The 19,251-nt window shown below is 39.6% G+C and overlaps 2 protein-coding genes across 2 annotated transcripts; both read left to right on the top strand.

Annotated features, from left to right (window-relative positions):
• ccr7 (chemokine (C-C motif) receptor 7) lies at positions 1–4,418 on the top strand. Its single transcript, XM_050044746.1, has 3 exons — positions 1–66; positions 1,987–2,039; positions 2,297–4,418. Exons 1-3 carry the CDS (start codon positions 51–53, stop codon positions 3,395–3,397), a joined length of 1,170 nt encoding a protein of 389 aa, XP_049900703.1. The 5' UTR covers positions 1–50; the 3' UTR covers positions 3,398–4,418.
• Positions 4,419–6,905: 2,487 nt separating this feature from the next.
• On the top strand, positions 6,906–19,132 carry LOC126390913 (tensin-4-like). Its single transcript, XM_050045423.1, has 13 exons — positions 6,906–6,968; positions 8,630–8,912; positions 10,273–10,603; positions 11,260–11,585; positions 11,680–11,775; positions 11,953–12,084; positions 13,063–13,155; positions 13,724–13,801; positions 13,914–13,979; positions 17,537–17,708; positions 17,842–17,910; positions 18,129–18,158; positions 18,272–19,132. The coding sequence occupies exons 2-13, from the start codon at positions 8,660–8,662 to the stop codon at positions 18,402–18,404; spliced, it is 1,779 nt and encodes a 592-aa protein (XP_049901380.1). The 5' UTR covers positions 6,906–6,968; positions 8,630–8,659; the 3' UTR covers positions 18,405–19,132.
• Positions 19,133–19,251: the final 119 nt, after the last annotated feature.

Consider the following 19,251-nt stretch of genomic DNA (forward strand, 5'->3'; position numbering starts at 1 on the left):
CACACTCACTCATCTGTGTCTTTACGTACAGCGTACTACTCCCAGTCAACATGACTTGTGTCAGCGGTGAGTACCTTATCAGAGTTTAACTGAGATACTTAAAAGATTATTGTGTATGCTGTGGTGAATTAATCCATGTTAAAAAAATAATTTTGATTAAACACTTAAGCTCAGGTAACGATTAAAAGTTTATCATAGTAATGTTGAAACCAACGCTGAAAGAGGTAACCTAAATTCTTGGCTGTATAAACATTTCTGGTATAAAATTAATCAGTTATTGTGTCTACCAAGGCGCATATGTATATTTATGCATGCATACAGACTTTTTTATTTTATTCCTGTTGTTGGTTATTAGTGTTTTTTAAATATAATTATATATACATCTATTTTTTCTTCAAATACTTGAGTATATACTGTCATAGTCCTCCTATTCTTTAGCTATTTTTGGTCCGGTTAATGTCCTTGTTCTCAGCTGTTAAGTCAATTTGAGTCTAAGTTCATTGACAGCAATGAGAAAAAAATGAGTATGAATGAAGTACAGTCAAGCTGATTCTGACCTGCGTTAACAACTACATTCAACATGGCAACTTGTAAAAATGATTTAAAGCAGTGTCAGTGCTGTATATGTTTTATCCTCTTTGATAGCAGCAATGACTAACATCTCTCATGTCAGAACCCGTAATTAGGAGTTTTACCAACATCAGGTTATCTGACTTATGCTGCAGTCTGTATTGTCATGTGGTAAATCACATTATGTAACAATAACTGCACACTTTATGAATAATGAGTAGTACTAACAGTCTTTATAAAAATACGGAACTAAGTCCTTTTTTTTTTTCCAATGAGCTAGTTTAAAACCACATCACCACTGGTTGCACAGGAAGCCTCTTACTTCCAACAATAAGTGTGTTATTGCCGCCAGTAATTTCTAAACACAATCAAAACGAGCACAAGATAGCATTTAAAGGGGAACTCCACCAAGACTCTACATAGAGGTGTGTTACTAATGATAACAGTAGTTTTTTGTGGTTTTGGAGGGGCTTTGTGAGGTCTACGAAAACAATATCAATAGATCATCTCTACACATGTATAAGAGAAAGTCTGGGTTAGTAAAGCTGTGGTTGGTAATTTTTTTTATAAAAATAACTGTCACTATATTCACACAGCTGTACATGGGACAGATAATCTGTGAAAAAATATCATGTTCTTCTGCCTCCTCGTGTTGCTTCCAATGGCATTTGCTACAGTGGATCTTAGCAAATGTCATTAGGAGCAACCAGATTTTTTTTCATAGACTATCTGTCTCTTAAACGTCTGTGTGGATGTAGAGACAATTTCTGCAAATATGACCCTAAACAAACATTCTTTTTAATAAAAGTTACCAACTGTATCTTTAACTGGGGGTTATGAAGTTTAAAAGATGTAGGCATGCACCAGGCAGATGTAGTGATTAGAGCACTCGTCTTCCATGCGGAAGACTTTCCCAGGTCCAGGGTTCGAATCCTGCTGGGGTTGATGTCAGCAAAGGCATGCAATTGAAGAGGTTCCCCCCACCGAATCAAACGGGATCAGATTCCTTAACAGGCTTCAGGATAAGAGAGTAACTCCGGAGTCTGAGCCAAGTCCTCAACAAGGGTGCGTCTCAAGCCCATTGTAGACGGGAGGTTCCAGACGTAAAGCGGATACAGGCATGCACCAGGCAGATAGCAGCTAATGAAAGACTGATTGCATTTTTAAGTTTAACCCATACTAATGAGTAAAATTCAGGACATTTTGACCTTTTGCTGCTTCAGTTTGACCCCTTTTTCTGTAAATCTTTCTCTCATGTGTCCCTCAACCGATGGGATTGTGGTACACCTTTAACTGCTCATTCAACTACTCTCTAACATTGCACATAACGATCGTCCACAATGCTTATTAAGGATAGAGTCAATCATACTATTACAGTGCTTGATCTGATAGAAACGTACTCCATTTGTTTTTCAGATCTCCAAAACCTTCTGCCAGCTATACTGCTGATATGGGTGATGAATTTTAAGGTAAGAATGAAACACAACTGCAGCATCTCTTATTAAAGTCGAAAACATGAAGGATAGGATGTTTGTAGCAATATGTACCCACTTAGAGGTTAAAGCAGCAGGTAACTAACCACAACCCTCCACTCACAAGCACCGTTTCCTCTAAGGAAGTGGTTAGGAAAGGTCTAAAGCAGGTAGATTGTTTTTTCTCTGATTTACCTATGCAAAGTTGCTTTACTTGCCTGTATTTTATCATTTAATTTTATCTTTGATTACAGTCTTGCTTGACTCAAAATGACAACAATACAACCAGCAACCCCCACCTGGATTATAACCTGTCCTACATGAACTACCCTTATGAGGGTAACATGTCCGATTGGAATTATGATGACTTTCCTGAGCTCTGTGTGAAAGAATCCAACCGCCAGTTCCGCCGCTGGTTCATGCCTACCTTCTACACCATCATCTGCTTCCTGGGGCTGACAGGGAACCTCCTGGTCATCCTCACCTTCTTCTACTTCAAGCGTCTTAAAACCATGACGGACGTGTACCTGCTCAACCTGTCCTTTGCAGACCTGCTCTTTGCTCTGTCGCTTCCCTTTTGGGCAGCCAACTCCATGACAGAATGGGTACTGGGCCTGCTGGTGTGTAAAACCATGCACACCATTTACAAGGTCAGCTTCTACAGCAGCATGTTCATTCTCTCCTTCATCAGCGTGGAACGCTACTTCGTCATCGCCAAGGCTGTCTCCGCTCACCGCTACCGCTCCCAAGCAGTGTTTCTGGGCAAAGTGTCATCAGCTGCCATCTGGGTGATGGCACTGATCTTTTCCATACCAGAAATGAAGTACACCACAATCAACAACCACACCTGCACCCCGTACTCCAGCAATGCTGACAAGCTCCGTGTCAGCATGCAGGCAAGCCAGATTGTTTTGGCTTTTGCCCTCCCGCTCTTGGTCATGAGCATCTGCTACAGCAGCATTGTCCAGACCCTCTGCCAGGCTCGTGGCTTTGAACGAAATAAGGCCATCAAGGTGATTCTTGCTGTGGTAGCTGTCTTCCTGGTCTGCCAAGTGCCTTATAACCTGGTCTTATTTGTGAGCACAGTTGTCACAGCACAAGGAGGAACTCCAGACTGCAACTTCGAGAACAGACTCCTCTATGCCACCGATGTCACCCAATGTGTGGCCTTCCTGAGGTGCTGCCTGAACCCCTTCGTCTATGCCTTCATCGGTGTGAAGTTTCGTCATGACCTCCTGAAGCTACTGAAGGACTTGGGTTGCATGAGCCAGGAGAGGTTCTTCAAGTATACCTGCGGCAGGAGGAGGAGCTCAGGCGCCACCGACACAGAGACCACCACCACATTCTCTCCTTAAAGTTGTTTCAGAGTGGACAATCTGCTATTCACGCCTGCAGGCCACACAGTGGACTGTTGAACATTACGACAAAAGTCTTTAAAAAAAAACAAAAACATGTACATGTACATAGCAGAGGTTATCATTTTTTGCTGTTTTTTTTGGTCTCTCTTTTGTTTAAAGATGATTTTTTAACCTTTTTTGCCTTTACTGGATTGGATTGAAAGTGAGGAGAGAGACGGAACAACATGCAGCAAAGGGCTGCAGACTCAAACTTCAGGACCCATGTAGGACTCAGCATACATGGGGTGCACGCTCTACCAGGTGAGCTACTGGGGCATCCTATTGTCAGTTATGACCTAAAAGAACATGCAAAAAAAAAAAAGTCTATGGTTGGGGGATCTACAGTTGAATCCCCCCCAATAAAACATGAAGGTAGCAAAGGACCTTTAAATCACAAATTGACACAGAAAGGGCACAAATTGGTGCATAAAAGTCACCAGAGTACAGGAAACCACATGTTTGATGCTCAAAATCTATTTCACATGTGCCCCTCCCCTAATGTTTAAATAAAACCTACGCCCTTGATTGAATGCATATATCCCTCAACCACAGCCATCACTTCAGCCCTTTTCTTTCACCCCTTAAACGCAAGACAGAAACTGGTACTTCCACTCATTTTCTCTGGTTGTGCTGTAAGCTGCAAAGGTACTGGTGGTCTAATATGCTGTCTACAATACAAAAACTATAAGGTTTGGAATTGGAGATGGACCCATTGTCCCTCATCCTGGGTCTCCCAGGCAGACATGTAACGACAAAAAACAAGACTGGACTGTTTTCTTACTCAGACTGTGATGAAGAATGGATTAATGGATTAACGAGAAAGTACTAGCTGTTAAATAGAGTGCTGTTCGATTTTGTGCCATGAAAATACATTACATGAATATTACATTCAAAAACAGACCAATTATATATGATTTGGGAACCCTACCTGAACTAAGCAGAGCCTGGGGTCTCTGCCATCATGCTGCAGGGATTTTCTTGATTGTACTTGTTGCACATTATCATTGTAATCTGGTGCTGCTTGTTTGAATCTGAGCTAGTGATTTTGGTTTGTTTCTATTGTTAAGTCTTTTGTACCTTTTTTTTTTACCTCTCTCTGTGGACTTCATATGTATCCATCTTCTATACTTGCTATAAAAGTTTAAAAAACTAATAAATATTTTATAAAGAAAAAAAAAAAAAAAAAAAAAGGAGGCCAAACAGGTCTTTTTTGTTTTTTGTTTTCACTACAGCGTAATAGAAAAAAAAAATACAGGTCTTTTACTCAACCATTTGAAGAGCATTAAATCACATACATTAGACTAACTAAACAAACCCAGTCTCTTATTTATATTTTAAGCTATTTACAATATTAAAGAAGGTTAAATTGACCGAAACATGACTTCAGATGTACAACAACATTAAAAGCTGCATTAATAGAATTAATTTGGATTAAAAACATACTTTCCTAAGTTGGACATGAAGAAGTGCTACCAGCCATACGCTATATATATATATATATATATATATATATGTATATGTGTGTATGTATATATATCATAAGAAAAACACATAGAGATAAATAATTCATTTCAGACATAAACCCTGTGAGGAAATTATTCAAAATCTGAAAGCTATAGATTAAATGATGTGATGTGTGGACTGGAGGAATTGTTGAGTTGAGTTTTAGTCAGTAATCTAGCCACAGAATTTTGCAGAAATTCTATTTGAGTTAAATTCTTGATTTGAAAGTCTTTAAATTTAGACAGTACATTACCTTTACAGCAGTGAGGTGAAGTGCTAACAGAGTCGTGGTAAATTATGTTAAAGCCTGCTATGACTATGATTAATTACTGTAATTAAAAATAACTGGATTAAAATACAGGTACTAGCAAGATGCTAGATTACATTTCATTACATATTAAAGACAAGAGGAGACAAAATTATGGATTTTGAGTGGGAAGGATATGCTTTACATAAAGTAATAATTACTGACTAAATATGTTTGTTAAAGTTTAGCTGGGCATTATAATCAAGGATAATAACCTTGGTTTGTAGAGGCTTAATAGACAAGAAACCAGAGTGGTGGCAAATAATTTCAGTTTTGCTGAGATTTAATTGCAGAAAGCTTCTATATACTAATGTAAACATTTATAGTTGAGCCTTATTAGAATGACACAGCCACAGATGGTGTTCCCAACAGAAGTTATTTATAGGGAAAATCATGCTGGTACACGAATTGATTCTGGAGGAAGCAGAGTGACACACCCTTTCAGCAGAAGTTACAGATCAGGGTTGTAAATACTTATTTAGCTCTGGCAGAGACCATTTTCAATCGACACTTCCTGCGATCCAGCCCTCCAGTGGGGTCTGGGTGGAATCTCCCCTGGAAAAACTTTTAGAAACTTAACAGCTAAACTGACTATTTTAGAGCATTTTGACACAAATATCTTAGATCAGGGGTTCTGATGGCTGAAAGCCATTTTAGGAAGCCGACCACAGTGATTTTATCTATGACTTCTTAAAATGAAATATCAAACTATGCCTCTTTTTTTATAATATACTAACACTTAACAAAAACAAAAACAATTGACAGTGATACGGCCCACATAACTCACATTACATTCTAGTTTTCCACATTTTAATACATTTTAAAGTAATTAAATAGAGATGGGACACCGTTTGACATTGATTGTTCCTACCCACAGCAGTCGTGCAACAACTTCAGCTGGGGTACGGCAACACCACTTGAACAAACCGCACACAGAACTGCAGTGCACAGTTATACTAGAATCAGTAGTAATAAAAATGGCAATTTGTAAAGGTATACATACAAATCCAAGTCAAAAGCTGCATTTAAATTTAGAGGCATTGCCTTACAACATACAAATCAGAATCAGAGAGCTGTCTCTGAGCTACACTGCTTCAAGACCCAAGGCTAAAAATGTCAAAAATCTCTCTATATTACACTGCACTGTTAGAATCAACAAGTAAAATCTATTGAAATATATTGAAGGTAAGTTAAGGATTGCTCAACAGAAAAAAGGGGAATATCATCACATTAATAAGCTGGGCCAGAGATGTTAATGGTTTCCTTTACAGGATCAGAAGTGTAATATGTCAAGTGGACACTAGAATCAACGTGTCAGTTTGGTCAGTTACAGACAAATGGGCATTCATCTGTCAAGTTAATCAAGCTAAAATGGTGCGACGGAAGTCCTGACTGCGTTGTGATTAACATCATTAAGAAGAAACACAGGCGTAATTTTGCTTCCAAGAAATGAAACAAACCTGACTTCCGATGCACTTTTTTTTAGAAGAGTACAGCCCGGTGTTAACCCTCAGGCTATAAACCTTACACTACTGAAATGACGTCATCAGTGGGAACCGCATGGAAAAAAGTGATCCTCACTGCTGATAGGCTGACAGGAAAAGGGCAGGGATTTCATTAATAGTAGCAGGCAGCATGAGTAATGTCACAGTAAAAGAGTGAAGAGGCTGAGAGTTAAACAACGTTACAGCCACTGAATCTTGACCAGAGGAAAATAAGGTAGGTGACCTCTCTTTGCCTTAACTTAAGATATATAATCAGTCACAGTAAAAATATGTATGGTCAGTCAGTGTATCAGCAGCTTTGAATACATATATCTGCATTATTTTATTTTTATTAGATTGCTCCCTGTTCATGATTTATGTGGTGTTATTATTATGATTATGATTATTATTATTATTATTATTATTATTAGTGCTGCAGCAGGTCTTAGCAGGGACATAAGCTACTTCAGAGTAGATTATGATGTCCATATGTATGTTTGCATTTACTAAATCGACAAATGCTGAATAGTCAAAAAATGCATGGCACCTCGTACGCCAGTGTTACTTCATGGCACATTATTTTCAGTTTTGTGAACCTGAGCAGGTGCTTCTCAAAAGCAAAAAAACATTATTCATTATCTAAATTCTTCCAAACAGAAAGAGCAGATTTTGTGTGTAGGCTACTTTAGAAAATGTTTTGGCTGTTGTAGAAAAACACTAATGTAGTCATGGTAACCACCAGTCCACCAGGTGACTCACTGGGCACCACTCCTTGTCTGAAACACGGACAGGGAGACACAGTGTGAGCACCCCCCAAATGACACACCCTTCCTGAGCAGCTATTCATGCTGATATCAGCACTGGAGTACGCCATTTACTCAGCTTGTGTCATTATTCATCAGGAACATGGGGGAAGCCTTAATGTACTGACTTATGCACTTATCGGACACTTACTGATTACCAACGTTCAAGTGTTATATTGCTTAAGTCAATTGAATGAACTAACCAAACCTTTACTATTAAAATCTACTGAAGTAAAAGTCCTGCATTCAAAACCTTACTTAAGTAGAAGTAAGTATTATCAACAAAATGCACTTCAAATTGTTAAAATAAAAGTACTGGATGTACAGTAAAATGTTCCCTCTATTATTGCTCCATAATGTGTACGTTGCATTTTACTGCTGTTGATGTTCAAGGTTGTGATACCTTTAACCCCCTTTACATACTATTGAGTAGTTTAAACTACAGCAATGCATTATATTCTATAAGAACATCATATGTTTGTAGTGTCGCTGTCCTGTGAGAACCATTCATCACAAAAAAAAGTCAACTTTTTATGAGCTTTGTGATGATGCATTTTCCAGCTGATCCAAGAGGGTTTTTAAAGAGTTAATTTCTCTTAAGAAGTAGGAGATTCTTTCAACACATAAAGGATCAGTTTATCTCAAACATTTACCATCAACACATCTGAACAAACATGGCTCTCACTGGACAGGAAGGGGACAAAAAACTGTAAACTGAAAGTAACAAAAGCTGTCAGGCCACAGAAATGTAGTGCAGTAAAAAGTACAATATTTCCCTCTGAGATGAAGCAGAGTAGAGGTATAAAGCAGCATAAAATGGAAGTACTTATGTGGAGCACAAGTACAACACTTGAGCAAATGTGCTTGGTTATATTCGACCACTGAATCACCAAAGGTACCAATAAAAAACTTTAGATATACGTATTTATGTATGCTGCATAACCGTGGTCAAAATGCACTTCATTTCTTGTGAATATGAGTATCTGGGAAAAACTTATGATGGATCTGTTTTGCAAAGAAAGGACAAAAGCAAGGCTATAATTACAGTAAAGACAGTGTAACCGATCTCTCTCCATTGTATCTCTGTCGGCAGTAATCCCAGAAGACTGTGAGCTCTCCTAACATGATGCCTGCAGCTAAAGGCATGTCCCAAATGATACCCAAACATGTCCTGAGAGTGGGTCAGACTATCCGCCTGGACTCGGCGCAGCAGACAGTCAAACAACATCCCACTGTCACGGAGCCCAGCAGTAACCATGGTGACCCTGAGCTTGATATTTCCTTGGATAGTCTCAACCAGCTCATCCTGGAAATGGATCCGACATTCACACCCATTGAGGTCAACAAAAGTCCCATGTGCATCAGCCCTCCGACAGGTACGACTGTAAAGCCACTTTCTTTTCTACATTATTCAAACTCTTTCTCACTTCTTATTTGTACATCATTATGCAGCGGATACATTAAAACTGCAAATACAAAAAACACAGCAGTGTCTCGGTAAAAAATTTGTCTTGAACAGCAGCATGTAGTGGTCTGCAGATTGGCAGGCATCTCACCTAGGTGTTACGCCATTCGCCATCACCTCCACTCATATACCATGAGAGTTAGAAATACTGATGATACATATGAAACGTGCAAATGTAATATGTGTTATTGCAGAATTGTACTATGCCCATTTTCTTCTGGCGACTGGGCTGCAGTGCAACACATTGCAGGGGTGTGACACAGAGCACAGTAAAACTAGTCACCCCATAAAACAAATAGTACACACAGCCTGGGACTTTGGAAATTTACCCGCCCTTTCTGAGATAGTTAAATCTGTTTTTTCATCATGGGATAATTGCACCATTTCAGCTGTTCTGGGATGACTGCCAACACCAGTACCACACCCTGCACATGTAAGGCCACAGAGGCAGAGAAGCTCACTGAAGTAGACACACATGAGGGTGGTACATGGGTGTCTTCACTCACATTGCTCTGATCAGAATGTGTGCACAAGAGTCAGCAAAGCATAAAAATGGATTTCCTGTTGCTCATCTTTACTTGAGAGATGTTTAGAGGTATATATATGAAACAGAGAGCCGAGTGTGTTGAAGGAAATCAAGCACCAGTGATGAGAAATCAAGGTAAAGTTCATTCCATCAGGCAAAACAGCAAAAGGTAAAATTCATGCGCTCTCTTGATGACTCCTCACCTATTGTTACAAAACACATTATTTCCCCTTGAAACAACACTCACCACAGCACCTGTCTACAGTCACGGACACATTTTGCTATTTCTGTTTCAACATTAGTCATTATTATGTAACTTGGGTTGCAGACGGCACCTGGCACACGTTGACCACAGGCTACAACAGTACCCTGGGGAAATGAATTCACTCAGTTGCCATCAACACAGTGAGGCAGACAGATTCTTAAGCACACAAAGAACAAGTTGGGACTCCACTCGCTGATTTGGTATCATCGCAACAGCAGAAATAGACAATTCAAAGCATCTAGTTTGGAAGGAATGACCTGGGCTGTGCAAGCAAGTACCTGCATGAGAAATATCAATGTCTATCAGGTGAGCTTTAGAAATGGTGTTTACATACGCAGGCCAAGCCCTTTTAACTAACAGAAAACCACAGCTCGAAGTCAGAGAAATCATGGAGCACGGAGGGTTTTTCCACTGACGGTTTCATGACATTTTATCGACTGTTTTCGGTGCCTTTGCTCACACTTTCCTCTCCGTTCTCAGACGACTCAGATGAAGATGTCTCCCAGTGTGAATTGGTCCCCAGAGGATGTTCTCCTTGCTCCCTGCCCACCGTGGTCCCAGCTGTGTCACCCAGTATACCCATCCCTACATACAGCAGCTTCAGTCCCCACGGCACACTGATGTTCTCCAGCTCCCCTACATCTTCCCTGCCTCCGCTACCATTTGGCAGTGCACCCCGACGACATGCGTCTCCGAAGCTCGACGCCACCTTTTCCCAAGGACCCACGCGCTTGTCACGCTCAAACAGAAATAGTGCTATCTCGCTTATCTCCACATCAACATGCTCAGACACAAGCTACATCCTTGGCAGGTAAAGCTCACAATCAAAGCAAGGCCTGCAACTAGACAAGTCTAGAACATGCATCTTTTAAATATGCTGTAAAATTTTAACTGTGCTGAAGTGAACTTGTTCTTGTTCGTGTTTGTGCAGTTTAACTAAAGTTTTATATCAGTAATAATAGTACTAAATTTTAACCCTGTCTAATTTCATTCTCATGATACAAATTAAAGGACTGTGAGGACCTTTTATGCTTTACGGATCATATTCCTCCTGGAACATGTCCAGTTGTGTTTAGAGGCTCTTATTGGTAATTGTGTTACCAAAAGTGCCACAATTCTCCAGTACAGTCATTCCCTGGCTGCAGTGACGGTGCAGAGACACCTAGCTACTGCAGATCCGAAAACGCTGACCAATCAGAGCAGACTGTGCTTTTTTAGGAGAGGGCTTATAGAGACACTAAAACAAAGCATTCTCGGACAGAGGGTGAATACAGGTGTTCCAGCAAAGACAGTATGACGAAAATAAAGTATTTTCTGACCATTAAAGCCTTTACACATTTTCCAATATAAACCTTAAATACAAGTATGAACCTAAAATTAAGCATAACAGGTCCTCTTTAAGGTTCATATTTACTGATACAGCATATTGATCTGTTCATTGCATATATCCTCTCTCTCCCTGTATAGCAACCTGTCCCTGGCCAGTGAAGATGCCGACTCCCCAGAGTCCATCCTAACTGGCACGTCCATCTCCTTCAGTGACGGCTCCAGAACAGCGCCGGTTGATAACAGGCACAGCCCAGACAAGCCCCCTCTGTTAAGGCGAGGACGGGAGCTTCACGGCAAAGGAGCGCAGAGCAGTCCGGCTTCACTCTCTAGTTCTTGGAGCGATGTTCCTGTACTGCTTGTCAATGGCGCACCACAGCCGGATCTGTACATCCAGGCTCCTGGATCAGAAACTGACCTGATGCAGAACCTCCTTTCGCCCAACTCAAAGCCATTGTCTCCTCACAGTGAGTGGCACATCTCATAGTAGTCTGTTTTGCTGGCAGCTTCCATATTTCAAACAGTATTTGACCCCACTGTCGTGTTTTTATGGGTTTTCAGGTTTCCAAGCCCGTTTTTATGGCAGCCAGCCCTCGATGAAGTTTGTCATGGACACTTCACAGTTTTGGTTCCGTCCGCATATCAACAGAGCAGAAGGTGAGAATCTCAAACAACACACTCAACGAAACATAACTACTTTACTCAAGTTATTTCATCTTGCACCATCTAGTGTTTTCTTTTCATCCAGGATGTAGGTCTCTGCTGCAGTGCAGATACAGAAATACAAACACATTTGCAACTTCCTCTAAGCATTTGCTGTTTCATTCATTCTAGCTGAAGCCCTGGTGAAGGACAGAGAAGCAGGAACATTTGTGGTGAGAGACAGCACCTCCTACAGAGGCAGCTTTGGTCTGGCTATGAAGGTGGACCAATCGGCTGCCAACTTCACTTCCACCGCCTACCCAGGTAAACTTTTACTAGTCAGGGCAGTGGCTTGTCTGCTCTTAAGTCAAGTGCCGTCACAAAAGTCACAGCAGTGTTTGGTCAGATGCAGAAAAGAGAAGCTCATGAATGCCACAGACACCACAATCACAAACAAACAACGTGAGCACAGTTTTGCACGGGGCGGCTGTCGTCATTTGTCTATAACTAGAGAACTGAAAGGCACGCGGAGTAACTTACCCAACTCCACTGATGTGAATGGGCATGTCTGATGATATCCAGCTCTATTTGCGGCCAGGCAGGAGACAGTGCTGTTATTTTTTCCACCCACACTATACGCTGCGTAAACACAAAAGAAAACCAGCTGTTTATGGCAGTGTAAGCAATCCGAGAGGAAAAAACGGACCTCACTCACGAAACACTTTTGAGGTTTATTTCATTTGCAGATTTGTATTTTTTTACTTTTTCTTTTTGGGAATGCAGGATATGAAAGACATGTGAGCACTGTGTCGGGCGCTGAGACTATTTCAGTGAGCAGACTCAGAGCACATCGATATTCCTCTGTTGAATTATCTCTCGGATCAATTAGAGACTGTAATCATCCTTGGTTTTGGGACGTCACTACAAGGTTTTTGCTTTCTGACATCAATGTTATTTTGAGAAACAACTTACACAAATATAGTCAAACAAAATTATTTTATAAGGTTATATAAGACAAGATTTATAAGGGACCTTGAAAGAAGGAGATCTGAAATAAGTCAAAGTTTGCTGCTTAAATTACATTCAAATGAAAGATTATATATGGGCTTGGCATCATGTGGAGCAGGAAACTAAAGATAAATAAATAAAAATAAGTAAGATAATAAAGGATCAGTCATGCGCTACATAAATAACTGCCAGTGCCATCACTTTTACATATCAATATCATATATTGTACATTTACTTCACTGACTGCACCTAACTTTTATTTTCTCCCTGACATTTGTCCTTTCATCAAAACAGGAGACAGCAATTCAGATCTTGTCAGACACTTCCTTATTGAATCATCAGCAAAGGGCGTACGCATCAAAGGCTCCTCTCAGGAACCATACTTTGGTAAGTTAACAGCCAGCAGAGACACTTAGTTACTTATCAAGAAGTGATTAATTTCCTTAAAACTCACTCAAAATGCAATTGCCTACTCAGTATGAGCACATTCTGGTCTGGCTCATGATGCCACGCCAGAATTGACTCAGCCATGTCTGGCCTTTTAAGATGTGGGTGGGTAGTAGTGGGGTGGATCTTAATCTTTTTTTTCAAAGGTATGAGTTTACAGGGTGTGTTCTCACACCCACGGACCCATTATTAATGTCTATTCTGGGGCTCTTTCTTTCTGTCTTATCAGCTTACATAGAATTCTATCTTATGAATCTATCTCTGTAAAATCCCCACGGCGGGAAAAAAAAAAGAAGCCCATTTCAGTTTCACCTTACACTCTTTACATCAAAACTAGATTTGATCCTGGAATGAGCCAAACATTTAAATTTAAGAAAACAACACTGCAATCACCCCCCTTTTACACTTTAAAATAATGTCAGTGAGACATTTACATTTTTATTACCTTTTATGGTCCAGAATGAGACGGTACTTGTACTTCATCGTTTTTTTTGTGTTATCTTTACAGGTAGTCTTTCTGCCCTGGTCTACCAGCACACTATCTCTGCTTACGCACTACCCTGCAAATTACTGCTCCAATCCCAAGGTAAGCCACTACTGCAGGGCATTGTGTGTGTGTGTGTGTGTGTGTGTGTGTGTGTGTGTGTGTATGTAAGAAGGTATAAGATGAAAACCTAATCTCTTATTTGCCTACACAGTTTTGGGCGCAACAGAACAAGAGCGGGCTAATGACAAACCAGCATCAGAGGACAACAACAAAACAGGTGGGACACAACAACAGTAAAGAATATAAACTCGATTAAACTTAACTTGACATGCTTGATTAGCAAGTAATGTTAAAGTCCAGGGTTTTTGAATTTATCAGTGACGGGAATAGGTGCCACATGCACATTTCACTTTCCCAAACAATAAGACACAGAAGTAGAAGAAGAGTAAATCCTTATCACTTCACATTTTCACTCATCATAGCAGGAAAAGCGCACACACAGGTGTAACTGATAACCTTAATTAATGAAGGCTGCCTTCCATTTAGCAGTGTCAGGAGCGGGGTCTTGTTGTTATGTATAGTGCGGCTTACCCAGACTCTTGAATGGAATGGAGAAATGGCTGATTAGTGGTATTGATTACACCTGTGGGTAAGATGGGGCACCACCCCCTTAATTCCTCTCCTAACCAATATATGGCACTAAATCTACTCTCAACACATGTATCGAGTGGCTGTGCGATAATGCATGGAGACATTAAATCTGAATCGATGCATTCTTGCTGCATAGTAATCATTAGTATCTATGTAGAATTAGCCAATAATTTTAGCAAGCTTTCTGGAGGAAGACATTCTGAGATTAAAACAATAAGCCAGGAGGAAAGACTACAAGGCTTCTAGATAGACAATCCATTTGTTGTATTTAATTATATAGCTTGTTTTGCAGCTTGCTCCCAATAGTGGAGCAAGTTGACCCTTTACAAGACTTCCACTTTTGTGCTGTAACAACAAGATTGGCTACTGTACCAATTCATTTCTCCCAACAGTGTGCTGGTTTATGCATCATCATCCTGCACATGCTAAAATCATATCCATTTTTTATTTAAATCTTACAGTAAATTGACTTCTCTCAAGAGGGATATCTTCCCCCATCTTACTTGTGAATAATATCTATTTGATTCTTATATGTGAATATGTTTTCTTCCTTCTACTACTCCGTTTTATATCTAAAAAATAATCACACCCACAGCTAAGCAATGCCAAAGGAGAGTCAGTGCTTTGTACTGATTATCTGGAGGACTGTGATTTGGTTGTAGGCAGCAGGTCCAGTGCTGCTGAGGATACTCAGTATGACAGCACGACCTCCAATGTGACAGCACCTTTAAACAAGTTACTCTAGCGCAATTAATTTGTTAACAATAATGAGTGACAACAGATTTAGACTTGTTCATTTAATCATTTTCATGGCTCCGCCAACACAACTAGTTCCGCGACAGGGCTTGGGCTGGACATGTTACCGCAGGCCAGCTACTTTATATCATGTACATTAATCTGTGTGTTTTCATTTATTGTGCAATAAGAGTCTGCTCACAGTCACTTTGTTGGCATGTGTGAGCTGTGATGAGTAACGTTCGCGGGCTTGGTCAACACAGTAGCCTACCTGGATTGCGACATCGGCTGATGTCACATGAGCCCACCTAAGTTAGAGGTCTTCAGCGGTTTATCCAGGGTTTTCTCTTCAAGTCGTCCTCCTCTGACAACTAACTTAACTAGTTAACTAACTTAACTCAGAAATATTATCTGTGGAAATATATCAGTTTTCATGGTGCTTTGTTTGTTACGACGACTGTTTATGTCGGTTAATTAACGGTTAATGTAATTAGCGAGTGGAAAGTAGGACGCCTGTGAAGCGGAGTGATACATACATAGTTAAAAGTGCCAGTGACGTTGTTTTATATCTGTCCAATCAAATTACTTTGTCGGAACTAACCGCTGTGTAATAACAATAGCTTTAAACTAAAGGGCCTGGAAGATGGATGAAAGTAATTAGATGTAATTGTAGTTAATCTATCAAGTGAAAGAGGTATTCACTATTTAAGGTATAAAAAATACTCTACCACAACTAAGTCCTACAGTTAAGTAGAGGTAAATAAGTATTATCAGTAACGTCTACTTAAAGTACTCATTAAGCAAAAGAATGTCACCTGTCTGCTGTATTTTATTAGCATTGTATGTAGTATTTTATGTTGAGGTGAGGCTAATACTTTACATGCAGTTAAGTAGTTTATTTTTGAAAACTGATAAATTGTATTTATTGATGTGAAAGTAGCCTGTATTTTGTATGTAACACCTGCAAAGTAACTAGTAATTGAGTAGTAGAAGTACTGTGGAGTAAAATAGACAATACAATACAAAACTAGAAATACTTAAGTATAGTACAAGTACTGCGTAATTGTATTTAAGAACAGTACTTGAATACTTAGTTACTTTCCACCACTGCCAACTGAACAGCCATCCAAGTACTTCAACGTGTTGATCTAATTTTTATATATTTTCAATTATATCTAACATTTTTTAAGAAAATACAAAAAAATTAAAAATATGATAATACATAAATAAAATATGATAATAATGTAATAGAAAAAATAGAAAAAATAAAATCTAAAAAGATATATAAAATGTAATAGTAATAATACCATAATAAAATAATAAAAATACAAAAAAAAAAAAAAAAACACACTGAGAGAAGAAAGTTTTGGTTAAGGTTTACTGTGTTTCCTGTAAGAAATAAATATACACTGAACAGAAATTTAAGAGCAAAACTTTTGTTTTTGCTCCTGTTGTTACAGGTTTGAGTTAAAGATCTATGACTTTCTTCATGCACTCAATAGAGATATATATTCTCTCAAATTTTGGTCACAAATTTGTTCAAATCCATGTTAGTAAGCACTTATTGTCAAAGATAATCCATCCACCTGACAGGTGTGGCATATCAAGATGCTGATTAAACAGCATCATTACTACACAAGTGTGCCTTGGGATGGTCTCAATTAATTATTAAGTTTTAAGGGAGCGTGCCTTTGGCATGCTTGCTGCAGGAACGTCCATCAAAGCTGTTGAACTGAATGTTAATTTCACCACCATACACCATCTATAATGTCTTTTCTGTGAACTTGGCAGTACATCCAACCGGCCTCTGAGCTGCACAAGTCGGTTACGATGACAAACTGCTGTCAGGTCATGACCCTGGTGAGGACGACAAACAAGCAGATGAGCTTCACTGAGACGGTGTCTGATGGTTTGTGCGGAAATTCTTCGGTTGTGCAAACCAGTTGTTGCATAAGCTGTTGGGGTGGCTGGCCTCAGGCGATCTCGCGGGTGAAGACATTGGATGTGGCAGTCCTGGGCTGGTGTGGATACATGTGTTCTGCGGTTGTAAGGCCGGTTGGATGTACTGCCAACTTAACGTGAATTACTTCAGAAACAGCGTATGGTAGTGAAATGAACATTAAGTTCACAGGCAACAACTCTGGTGGACATTCTTGCAGTCAGCCAATGGTACATCCTCTCAAAACTTGACATCTCTGGCATTGTGTTGTGTGATCAAACCGCACATTTTAGAGTGACGTTTAATTGTGACCACCTCAAAGTACACTTGTTTAATATTGATACTGTTAAATCATATTTGAAATGATCTATTTATGTCTGTTTTTCCTATGAGAATGAAAAGAAGGGATGTGATCAACAATCCATGATGGAGTTTCATTCATTTTCATGTGTCTGTGCATTCAACCTCTATTCCTACTCAAACTATCACAATATCTGCCTTCTCCATAGCTTCCAATTTTGTCTATCTGAACGCTGTCCCCACTGAAATGCTGACGGGCCCCTGTGCAGTGCAAAAGGCGGTGTCGTCCACATTTGAGAAGGCCTCGGGTTCATTCGCACCAGCCATAGTCAATCTGAAGGTGTCTTCAAAGGGTGTCACGCTGACAGACATCAACAGGAAGTAAGAAGAGACACATCCCTCATCCTGCCATTGAGATTTTTACTCACAGTACACCACAAAATCATGGTGTGTTTTGTGTGTGGCATTTTGTTAAGATTGATAATTTCTAACAGCTGTAATCATTTCTTCACAGGCTCTTCTTCAGACGCCATTATCCTGCTCACCTGCTCAGCTACGGTGGTGAAGATCCAGACAATCGACTGTGAGTGTGCAGCAACAAGCTCTGAAATCAAAAGGAATCATTTTCAGAATACTATATGCTTGTGGAAAAAATATTGTGTAACCTTTTTTTGAAGATGTTAATACTTACACGTGTGACTTTCCTGCTATGCATCAAATACTAGTGAAAAAGTGCTTTCGTTTACACAGAATACCAAAGTAGACCACATCTATTAATATTCTTTTTTTTTACTCTTACAGGTGGGTGAGAGGTTCCAGTTTCGGTGCAAGGTAAGTTTGAAGTTGAATTGCTTACAAAATCAGAGAAGGGTTTTGTATTTAACTGTAAAAACCACTTTGTATGAAAAAAATCAATCTAATGTAAAATTTCTTTGTCACAACAGGATGTTTGGCTTCGTGGCAAAGGGTGTGGAGGCCGGCATGGAGAACGTATGCCACGTCTTTGCAGAATATGACCCCCTGCAGCCGTGCAACAAAGTCATCCAGGTCATTCAGGCTGCCATATCCAAGCCGTAGACACACAAGCACTGAGACAACATAACACTACAAGCCACCTTAAGGCCCTACATACACTGTCTGTCTTACACTGTATTTTCCTCATGTAACCTGACCAATATGCTGGACACTGTAAGTCATTACTGCTGTGGTTAAACTGGTAACTGTACCTGTCGGGTTACAAATCAGAAAAATCTGATTCATAAATGCTTGGGATGACCCAGACTCGTACCGTGGTCATGTGATTAAAGTGATATTGAAAAGACAGGTTACTGTTGCATATATGAAGATACACAAGACTGAATCGCTGTCAAGCAAGAACATATCGAACAAAGAACCAGTAATTAAATGGCACTCTACTACTGTTAAAATATTTTCTATGCAGCTTGTAAAAATGTTAACACAAACACAACGATATTTTTGTAATACCTAATAAATTCAATGTAAAATGTTCTTGTAGAAAATGTTAGAAACCAGCACCTTACATAGGGCATGGAGCTGGATACTGACTTATTCCAATGTAAACTGATGTGTAAATTTGCACTATGCTATTACATATAGTGATGGGGGGTTTTGAAGGTTCTGTTAACAGACTATAAGAAAAACAACTCTCATATTGTCCTTTAATTTCAAAGCCAAAACTCTGCATATACCCCAGTTGTATATTTCTGAATGTATTTATTATGCTGCACTGTAAACATTTCTTCTCTGTATATTCATGTTGTTATGACGAGAAATAAACATGCTGAACTGTTGAACTTGTGTCTGTGCATGCTTACAGATGTTTATGTCTGACGAAAAGAGATGGCGTGCGTCAAAGTGTGAAAAACACAGCTTTATCTTGTGATTTACCACATCATCAAAGCCT

This window comes from Epinephelus moara, chromosome 5 (assembly GCF_006386435.1).
Source record: "Epinephelus moara isolate mb chromosome 5, YSFRI_EMoa_1.0, whole genome shotgun sequence".
NCBI classification, from domain to species: Eukaryota; Metazoa; Chordata; class Actinopteri; order Perciformes; family Serranidae; genus Epinephelus; species Epinephelus moara.